Source organism: Curcuma longa, chromosome 20 (assembly GCF_044706935.1).
Source record: "Curcuma longa cultivar G26 ecotype Majalengka, Jawa Barat chromosome 20, ITB_CL_G26_1.1, whole genome shotgun sequence".
Lineage (NCBI taxonomy): Eukaryota > Viridiplantae > Streptophyta > Magnoliopsida > Zingiberales > Zingiberaceae > Curcuma > Curcuma longa.
In genome coordinates this window covers 5,023,025-5,032,841 of record NC_133880.1, presented here as the reverse complement: position 1 = coordinate 5,032,841, position 9,817 = coordinate 5,023,025, and the positions used below count along the sequence as shown (strand labels likewise).

At 39.3% G+C, this 9,817-nt stretch overlaps 3 protein-coding genes across 3 annotated transcripts; all 3 read right to left on the bottom strand.

Moving 5' to 3' along the window:
• Positions 1–1,954: 1,954 nt before the first annotated feature.
• On the bottom strand, positions 1,955–2,830 carry LOC141812910 (uncharacterized). Its single transcript, XM_074700860.1, has 3 exons — positions 2,637–2,830; positions 2,370–2,470; positions 1,955–2,239 (listed from the first exon to the last, which is right to left on the bottom strand). Exons 1-3 carry the CDS (start codon positions 2,640–2,642, stop codon positions 2,140–2,142), a joined length of 207 nt encoding a protein of 68 aa, XP_074556961.1. The 5' UTR covers positions 2,643–2,830; the 3' UTR covers positions 1,955–2,139.
• Positions 2,831–3,542: 712 nt separating this feature from the next.
• On the bottom strand, positions 3,543–6,850 carry LOC141813341 (serine/threonine-protein kinase AFC2-like). Its single transcript, XM_074701292.1, has 12 exons — positions 6,654–6,850; positions 6,197–6,386; positions 6,028–6,054; positions 5,763–5,916; positions 5,630–5,678; positions 5,426–5,540; positions 5,182–5,273; positions 4,874–5,021; positions 4,734–4,798; positions 4,553–4,650; positions 4,348–4,450; positions 3,543–4,129 (listed from the first exon to the last, which is right to left on the bottom strand). Exons 1-12 carry the CDS (start codon positions 6,759–6,761, stop codon positions 3,995–3,997), a joined length of 1,284 nt encoding a protein of 427 aa, XP_074557393.1. The 5' UTR covers positions 6,762–6,850; the 3' UTR covers positions 3,543–3,994.
• A 1,446-nt stretch (positions 6,851–8,296) lies between these two features.
• On the bottom strand, positions 8,297–9,069 carry LOC141813945 (uncharacterized). Its single transcript, XM_074701951.1, has one exon. The coding sequence runs from the start codon at positions 8,916–8,918 to the stop codon at positions 8,490–8,492; it is 429 nt and encodes a 142-aa protein (XP_074558052.1). The 5' UTR covers positions 8,919–9,069; the 3' UTR covers positions 8,297–8,489.
• Between the last annotated feature and the right edge of the window lie 748 nt (positions 9,070–9,817).

Below are 9,817 nucleotides of genomic sequence, written 5' to 3'. Positions count from 1 at the left end.
CACTCCGTGCTCCCACTCAATTTAGCAACGCAGTGTTTTCTTTCCTTCTTCCCAAGCATCAAATCTCTCAGGATCCCAAAAGGTAATAGTGTTCATCGTGTGAGAGAAAGAAATACTCCAATGGTGTTCTCGACTTCAGTACACGAAGAAACTTGTGTTTGTACATATTTGTATACTTCACCTAAAAGGATATGATGTTAATAACGGCTGGACCACAATGCTCGATGAAACATCCATTAACAAGAACTTAAAGGATATGATGTTATATTAAGTTTGGTCGGACAACTTGAAGGTAGTGGTCAGTGGAGAATCTAATCAATGAGAAATGATTGAAATGCAAAAAAGAAAATTGTGTTCTGACATGGTTCCATGTGATGGCACTAGGAGTCAAATTTACTTTAACAATGGAGAAATTTATACTCCACCATACCGAAAATAATGTATAGATCATCATCAGATTGTTGGCTCAGTAAAACATGCATTGTTTCTTTTGGTTCTATATATACATCATACATGTGTACGAGGGAGAGGTAGATGAAGAGGAATGAACAAGCTGCATGTGGCTGAAGGGAGCATCCAAAGGGATCGCATTGATCCCGCAAGCCATGTCTGTTTCTCTCCTTGGATCGACAGGTTTGGATCATGCGATCATTTTGGATCCCTCCTCCAGCCACTTCAACCTCTTTGCTGCAGGAATTATCAAGTCAAGATCACCACAAGTTTCAGACTGGACTGCTCTTTTACTTTCTTTCTCCTTCTCATTGAAGTTATACTCAGTAGCTGCTGAGATATATTTGCCTGAATACAAGTGGAGTTTGATCATGTATTCATTTCTTCCTCGTCTTCAGATTTTTGCAGCCGATAAACTACAACAGGGAGATCAGAAGCAAAACAGATGCTTATAGTTTCAAATAGCGAAGGAATTCAAATTGGCTCGGAGCAAAGATAGTTAAGTTAACCCTGCACTGTCTACTATCTCATTTCCCCTCTTTAACACAGGCTTTCACCACTGTCTACTATCTCCTCCACACTAGTTTTTTCAGTTGAAGGATTCTCCTTCAGAGTATGAAATTTACATTGTTTTGTTCATATTGGTTCACTAATGCTCTACAATTATCTCTCCGCAACAGACCCGATAGCCCGTTATGACTTGGGCGAGGGGCTGCTACTATTCTTCTTCTTATATGGTGAGCTGTTGACAGGAGAAATGTACAAGCAAGCTACACTGGAATTCCAATGCAAAAAATAAACAATAGTAGCATAAAGAAAACAACTGTTGTAAGCTATAAACTTTGTTCATAGATTTGTTACATGCTTATGTTTCAGCTACATTCAGTAGAAACATTATAACATGAGATTTTACAGCATAGGCTTAGCAATGCATCAAGGGCTACGTGATCATCTAATACATTAGCAATGCATCAAGGGTTTAGTTCTAAGTTCCTAATAAAAAAATGCTAGAAAGTATAAACCACAGACATGTCTAACACTATTGATGTCGACATACATGTGTAGCATTCAAGCAACAGACCATGATAACACAAGGCACAAAATATCAAAGTGAAGTTATATCTTCATAATTGTCACGAGGTGTAATAAAACAAACATGGATAAAGAACATAATTAAAGAGTGACAATGAAACATGAAAGTGATATTGGAGTCCTGTAAGTCATTTTCCTTTTGTGTAATCCCTATCCTAATGTCGATATTGAGCATATTGCTCCTTTTCTCCTCTCTTGCATTTGTCTAATAGCATATCAAGGCTAGTGAATACATGGTCAAGCATCAAACATACTACTTAGATTACTGAAATACTATTTCCAACTTGATGAATACTAGAACATGACTAGTTCAGTTTGAGGGAAAACTTTTACAATCAAAATTGTGAAAAGACATGCACGATCAAAGAAGTACGACAAAAGATTGCTTGCCCGGACTAAGAGTCCCTTGATCTAGTAGTAAGTGGACAATTTTGACCAACATAAAGATCCAATTACAGTTACGAGGAAACAGATCATTCATATAAATTTAGACATCGTAAGACAAGAAACATCGGAGAAAAAGAAAAATCACATCACTTTACTCAACTAAAGATGTCCTTTTAACAGAATAACCACCCTCATCGAACTTTCCGACCTCTATTTCTTTGAGTTCCCTTTGTTTTTCGAGTCAGAAGCACCTCCTCCTCCTGCTTGTGCGGCTTTCTTAGCTGCCTTCTCTTGGAGGGCTTTCGCATCCCTGCACATTATCAAAATAGATGAATATTAGGATCTTCGCAGGCTGCCTAATTTCAAGACTAAATGCTATTCAAGAAAACGAAAATCATCAACGGAAATAGCAAAATCAATTAGATCGACATAAGAAATACCTTTCCCGGCGCTGTTCCGGTGTCAGACCATCGTCTTTCTGTTTCCCCTGCTGCTTACGGGCTTGACCCCTCTGCCGATCAACCTCCCTCTGGTTTCCCCGTGGGTGCGAATTAAGAAAAACCAATATGGAATAACTAAAAATTTCATCTAAAAGTTCAAGCCGACACAACAGCGAGCAGTACGGTTCTTGATTCTCAAACTTACAACCCTAGAAAACGAAAAAACATTCATTAAATCAACAGAAATCGATCGATTGAAAGGATATGAGTCATCTTCTCCGGTCGAGGAAGGAAGAGCACGAGCCGAATCGGGTAAGAAGACGATATCTACTTCTGCGGTCGAGGAAACGAAGAGGGGAGGAAGGAAGAGCACGAGATGATATCTACTTCTATGGGCGAGAAAACGAAGGCTTGCGCGAGTTAAATAGGAATCGGAATTGGGGCATTGGAAGGATTTGTGTGGCTCTGGAAAGTTCCGATCACAAACAAATAAAGAAACCTAGGGCTCCGCACCTTGTGGACCAATAAAGAAACCTTTTTCTATTGGGTTTGTTTGATTAATCATTAATCTAGCGTGCAATCGACGCGGAATTTTCGTAACGAATTTAGGCGTGTGAATACCGAGTTTTCTTTAACGCATCAAATTTTTTATATAAAAAACGACTTTTAAAATATTTATCTCATTTAAAATTTAAAATTTTTTAATTCTCTTTGAGTCTTTTAATTTACTTAATCAGCTATGTATAAAAGTTCATAGCCAGAGAGACCCAATCCAATTCTCATTTAATCAAATATTTATCGTTGGGAGAGTAAGGATTAAGTTAACAGAAACATATAATTCATTCCGATAGTTAAGAATCGGGATAGTTGAAACTTTAATATCAGCAAGTTTGGCCTCCAGCTCAAACATGTGTTAGTTCTTTTACAGATTAGCAGCCAGTGAGATATGCTTATATACAAAAAAAAATATACAAAAAAAATTGCAGAGCAGGAAAGTGCAATACGACCGCACTGAATTTGGAAGACACGGCACACTGTTAGTTCACTTTAAAGAAATTACATGGCCTTTAACTTTGAGAACGAGGTCTCAATGTAAGCAATGATCCTGGACCTTTAGCTTCAACTTCTTGTGAAATGCAAGAGCCTCACGAGCTCCGACTTCTTGTGATCTCCAGGATCACATCTCATAAGCCTGTCTGGAAGACTTTTGCTTCAAAGAAGTTGCATGGCCTTGAGCTTTGTGAACGTGATATTCTCAATGTAAGCAACGCTACTGGACCTTTAGTTTCAACTTCTTGTGAAAAAACAGTTTGCAAGAACCTCACGAGCTCCCAATCTAGCTCCAGGATCACATCTCAGAAGCCTTTGTCTGGAATACTTTTGCTTCAAAGTGGTTGCATGGCCTTCGAGCTTTGTGAACGAGATCGCTATGTAAGCAATGCTACGGGGCCTTTAGTTTCAACTTCTTGTGAAAAAACAGTGTGCAAGAGCCTCACGAGCTCCCAATCTATCTCCAGAATCACATCTCAGAAGCCTTTGTCTGGAAAACTTTTGCTTCAAAGTTGTATGGCCTCGAGTTTTGTGAATGAGATCTTAATGTAAGCAACGCTACTGGACCTTTAGTTTCAACTTCTTGTGAAAAAACAATGTGCAAGAGCCTCACGAGCTCCCAATCTATCTCCAGGGTCATATCTCAAAAGACCTTGCAACAGATCTATGAAATCCCCAGCAGAATGATCAGCGTGCTCCATGACCAAATTCTGCAAGGCAATACAGATACAATTATCAACAGTTTTGTTTACAGTAGGATACGATCACAGACATACTAAAAAAATAGTTGAACAAATCCCGCACAGAACAATCAATCAGTAAAAATAAATATGACAATTCTCCCCACACAGCAATTAAATCTTTAAAATAGTGATGGCATTCTCCCTATCCCAATTTTGAAAATTTTTTTATTTTAACAAGGAAATACCTGAAGCGTTGGAAGTTTCAACACTGCTTTGACACTTTCTCTTGATGTTGCACTTTCAGGCCAGTTTAAACGGCCTCGCCTAATATACTTTTCAGCATCTCGGCTAGAAAATTAAATCAAAGATGAACAGATTAGAACATCTATTTGAACAAAAAAATGATTTGCATAGGGCAAATCTGCCAAATTAAGTATAAATAACACATACTCAGCTAATCTTAACATGTTTGACGGTAAAGGTCCAAGCACTCTCTCCATCATGGCCAAGTGCTCCAAGTTCTCATGAGTCTGAAAGAGTGTCTTGCCCTGTAACAATTTATTCAGTTACTAAATTCTCAAAGTATGCAACAAACAACACCAAATGATTAGTTTTAGAGATAAAAACATACTGAGCAAAGTTCAACAAGAATACAACCAATGCTCCATATGTCACAAGGATAGCTCCAACCAAGTCCTAAGGTGATCATCAATTTTTGTGAGATATTAACACTGAAACACAATATTTTATTTATTATCAAATAAAACTAACCTAAGATAACTTCAGGAGCCCGATAATGCCTTGTAGATACCACATAGTTATGGTTTACGAAATCATAAGTTGTACTTCCAAAATCAATAACCTTGATAGCACTTGATTTTGGTAACATCTTGAAGTGAGATCCTTTATTGGATGAGACCTAAGCAGATGGTTGGTAGTTAGAGCTGAAATAGCAGAATGATGCTAATGCTTGATAAAAAATAGAAGATAGATATGGGCCAACTAAAAATCCACATGGTAAGGTTCATTTTTTTTATCAAAGACAAAATAACCACTTTAAGATAGATACAAAATAATACTTTGGAATCAGGCAGTTTGATGTACTCTGGGGAAACAAGAAGTATATTCTCAGGCTTTAGATCAGTGTGAATAAGGCGCATGTCATGCATAACTGCACACAGTAGAAAGGAGTGAATACAGTATATACAAGATCAAAGCCCATCGTGCCCCTAAGTGCTGTTAGAAGGTAAGCTTCTATGATGGTCTTAAATATAAGCATATGAATGTCATAACATAAAAGATATGGAAGTATTGCCTACGCACATGCTACACATTCCAATAGTTGCCTTGCAAACTCGCGAACTAGATCAATTGGAAATGAGCGAAAATTGTTTTTGCGAAGAAAATCATATAAACTTGGGCCAAGCTTCTCAAACACCTGTTAAAATTATTATTTTAATCCAAAGATAATTTCAACTCCCAATGTAATTGGGAAGGTAGAGAAATTATCACAGCATATATACTTACAATACAGATATGGTTACGATAGTCAAACCACTTCCGTATTTGCACACAACTGCAAGAACACATCAACTCGTGTATGTATTATTTATAACTAGCAAGATTACAACTACAGTTAAAATAGGCAAAAATGACTTACCGACTTGCATTAGCATCATCCTTTCCAAGCAGCTGCAGAATGCCAATTTCTATCATAGCATCTTTTCTATCCTCTCTGTTACTGCGGACAATTTTTATGGCCACCATTTCTTTTATTTCTTGATCCCAGCATTCCAGAACCTGTCCAAAGGCCCCTGGTTTCAAAGTACAAGGGAAATGAATGTTAAGGTAAGTTATAATGAATCTTTAGGAGTGTTGAGATAAGGAAATCTGGACAAACATTCATAATTAGTGTATGGACTTACCTTCACCCATTTTACTGAGGATCTTATCTGCAAATTTTGAAGAAAAAAAAATTAGCAGAAAAACTATAATATGGAACTATTAAACCATGATATCCACAATAGAAAGAGGCATGCATATCATGGGAAATTTACATATTCAAAATGCACACAAATGGTCAAGCGAAGTTACATCGTGAAGTTAAATTTTCTCCGAGTTCAAACTTGTAATGCCCATCTTGATCATCTCCTCTCCAAGGGGGAGAAAGCTGTCGGCCAAAATCTTTTGCATATTGGGAAGAACAGGTATCATTAAATGTAGTCTCAGAAGATGTGATGCTCTTCGTGTTAACTTCTTGCCCACATAATATACCAGTTTGAGCCTACAGATAACCATGGATTTATTGTTATGTCATTCAATCATCAATTTTGCCTTAGCAGTATCTTTTTTCTCTTTTCTGATAGGTTAAAATATGTACAAAAAGATTATGATACTAAACGGGATAGGGTATTAAAGCACCGCCGTTGCCCGAAAGAAAAATTATGAAATCACATACAAAAGGGGGGAAACCAACGAAATTCGGCGGTCATCGGAAGGAGGAAACCGGTAAATCAAGTAACAGGAACACGAAACAAGATCAGCAAAGCACCTTGGCGACGGTTAGCGGGTCGTCGTCCCACCTTGACCTAGCACGCTTCCGGGGACGGACATCTGCTATGCGGGAGTGGGGAAATTCCTTGAGTATCTCGACCTCCATGATCGATTTGAGAAAGAGAAAGGGGAAGAGTACGGGGAGAAGATCTGAACACAAGAAGGAGCCGAGGCACCGCTCGTCCAAACCCTAACTACGAATACGTTCGACGCGGATTGTGTGGCCGACTTAACCATGCTTTTATAGTTGTTATGCGAAGTGCGAGCGCGTTAACGGGAACGAATTTTTCGGATTCTGAAATTCTATTTTTAATATTATTTATCAAAATTAAAAACATAATTTTACATGAATTACTTAAAAAGGCAGCCAGAGAATCCACTCTTTAGTCTTTACGAAGGGGGAAAAAAATCATTTTAATTCAATTAAATAAAATATTTATTAATAAATTATCATCTCAAAATTATAAATAAAATGAGTGAATAAGCACACGAGTTAACGTGCTATCTTTTATTTTAACTTATTATTTTTTATTATTCATCTGTTTTTTTTTTTGGACAATCCAAGTATTAATCTGGAAAGTGGACGGCTTTGGATAAATCCGGAAATACAGATAACTCCTCTCAACATTTTAAAATTTTCATCTCATTACAAAAAATATCCAATAAACCTAAAAGCACAAATAACTTTTTTAAATATTTTAAAATTTTCATCACTGAAGAGAAAATACCTACAAATCTACAATAAACATGCCTAGTGTGATTTATTCCGATCAATACATCGTGGATGGTTCAAACATCGATTCATGAATTATCAACGTGCACGTTCTTTGAAGATGACTACAGAAAAAGATGAAGAGCCCTGAAAAATATTCAAAAAGAGAGTTAAAATGATGCCGAAAATGGATTCCAACAAGTCAACTCCGATGTTCAAGTTAAAGTTTTATATGAGGAATGAGTTTAATGACTTAGAAAATTAAGTTTGATGTGTACATACCTCTGCTGCCTATAAGTATGAGTCACTTTTTTATAGTAGTTGATTTCTGAAATATTAACGTTTGTTTAGGAAATATTTCAAGATACTCATTCTAGTTTTTTAGAGAGATTCTAAATATTCGTTTAAGAAATATTTCGAGATAGTTTCTTTATTCTTCGAGAAGAAATAGTGTAGGGCTTTCCTGATTATGCAGGTTGCCTTTTTCTAGGATTAAACAGATGTTAAGGCTAACATTCGGCATGTGATGTTAAGGTATATCAAGATCGAAGCTCGAGATCGGACTTGTGCCCTACAAGATCGACATGGGATATCAAGACCGAAGCTCGAGGTCGGACTTGTGCTCTACGTGGTCGGCACAAGATGCCAAGACCGGAGCTTGAGGTCGGACTTTTTGTACCCTACGAGGTCGACACGAGATGCCAAAATCGGAGCTCGAGTTCAAACTTGTACTCTCCGAGGTCGGCACAAGATGTCAAGACGTGAGCTCGAGACTTGTAATTTGGATGCTTGCTTGTGTTAGTCTTATTGAGCTTTATGACAAGTTGTTTTAAAGATGTAAAATATTCTTCCCCGATAAAATTAAACAAAATCATCAGAAAGTATTAGAGCGCTTTCAAGAAGGAAGCTGCAAGATAATTTTTGCCCCACGAGAAGGAAAGCAGAATATCAAGCAGATTACGCGCTCCAATTTTGAATGCGCTTTAGAAAAGATCGAACTTTACAACGACTGAAAGATGCAGCACAGATCGACGAAGTTATAGATACTCGACGAGAAGATATTGCACAAGAAGGTATGGGAACGATGCGATGCGAGTTTGGTACCTTTGGATCTTGCTAATACTAGTCGTATTTCTCCCGCCAGGAGTAGAAGAGGAAGATGACCCAGGAGAGGCTGAGGACGAGGTCGCCGACGATCTGGCGGGGCCAGTCGCGAGCGAGATCTTCGAGGCGGCGCTCGAAGTAGAGGCGCCAGAGGGCCATAGCAGCGTGGAGGAGGATGCATCCCTTGGCGAAGAAGGTCTGGAAGGCGCGGTCCTTGACAAAGGCGACCATGAAGAGGAAGAGACCGATGGCGAAGAGGAGGAGGCCAGCGAAGGAGTCGGAGGTCTGGATCAGCAGCTGGTCGTGCGGCGTGGAGCCCTGAATCCGCTGCGCTGTTTCCCGGCCGTGGCTGATCACCGAGATCTCGCTGAGGTAGAACATCATGAGCGCGCCGCAGGTGACGGCCACCGCCGAGTGCAGGAGGCAGATCGAGGTGAAGAGGGACATTGCGCCGCGCTCCCCTTATCGATTCTAGAATCAAATCCGGCGGTGCTGTGATTGTTCACAGGGCGACTCAGGGGAGGAGAAGGATGAGGTGGAGAGGAAGAGGCGGCGGCGTCAGATCAGATTCTAGAATTGGGGAAATTGGCGTGGCAGTTTGTGGTGTCTGTTTCAGTAGGCGAAGCTGGAAATATAAAAAATAAATTAATAATATATATATTTATTTATTTATATGCTCCGTGAATATTTAATATAATTTTTTAAATTTTTATTTAAATCTTAAATCATAAATAAAAATAAAATTAAAAAAATATATTTTGTACTGTGTGCTCACGTTGTGTGTAATATAAGATGGGTGCACATATATGCAAATAGAGAAATGCTATGCTACGTGATGAGAAATATATGATCTGTGTGTGACATCATGCGATTCACTGTCGTTGCCGCCGCTCTCACCGTACCATCCGGCCACAGTCGGTCACCGCCTCAGGCACAATTGGCACGCCGCTCGCCAACGCTCTGTCCAGCGTCGGATTCTGACCGGATAGTTATCGGAATCCGACGAAATTCGATCGAAAACAAGATCGATAGTGGTAGTGATGAAATTCGGCCAAATCGTGATCGGAATCTAGCGACGCCAGTGCTTCCTCAGCCAGTCTCCGATCGCGATTTGGTGGGAAATGGCGCGGCCACTGTCAACGCTGATTGGATCGGATTCTAGGCGAATCGTGATCGGAGATCGATCAAGGAAGGACTGGCTTCAGTCGAAATTTGACACGATCACCGTAGACAGTGGCCGTGCAATGGGGGTGGCTGTTTCCGATCAAATTCGCTGGATTCCGGTCGGAATCTGATGCCGACCGAAGCACCGGTGAGTGGCGCATCGATTACGACCGAGGCGCCAA

What these genes read in the sequence shown, in the direction of transcription:
- LOC141812910 (XM_074700860.1), bottom strand. An exon ending in CCGGAACAGCGCCGGGAAAG is followed by an intron (nt 2,240 to 2,369) that starts GTATTTCTTATG and finishes GATAATGTGCAG; the next exon opens with GGATGCGAAAGCCCTCCAAG.
- LOC141813945 (XM_074701951.1), bottom strand. Translation starts at nt 8,918, where the DNA reads ATGTCCCTCTTCACCTCGATCTGCCTCCTGCACTCGGCGGTGGCCGTC.
- LOC141813341 (XM_074701292.1), bottom strand. Translation starts at nt 6,761, where the DNA reads ATGGAGGTCGAGATACTCAAGGAATTTCCCCACTCCCGCATAGCAGAT. An exon ending in ATCGTAACCATATCTGTATT is followed by an intron (nt 5,541 to 5,629) that starts GTAAGTATATAT and finishes TAATTTTAACAG; the next exon opens with GTGTTTGAGAAGCTTGGCCC. An exon ending in TCAAACTGCCTGATTCCAAA is followed by an intron (nt 5,022 to 5,181) that starts GTATTATTTTGT and finishes CCATCTGCTTAG; the next exon opens with GTCTCATCCAATAAAGGATC.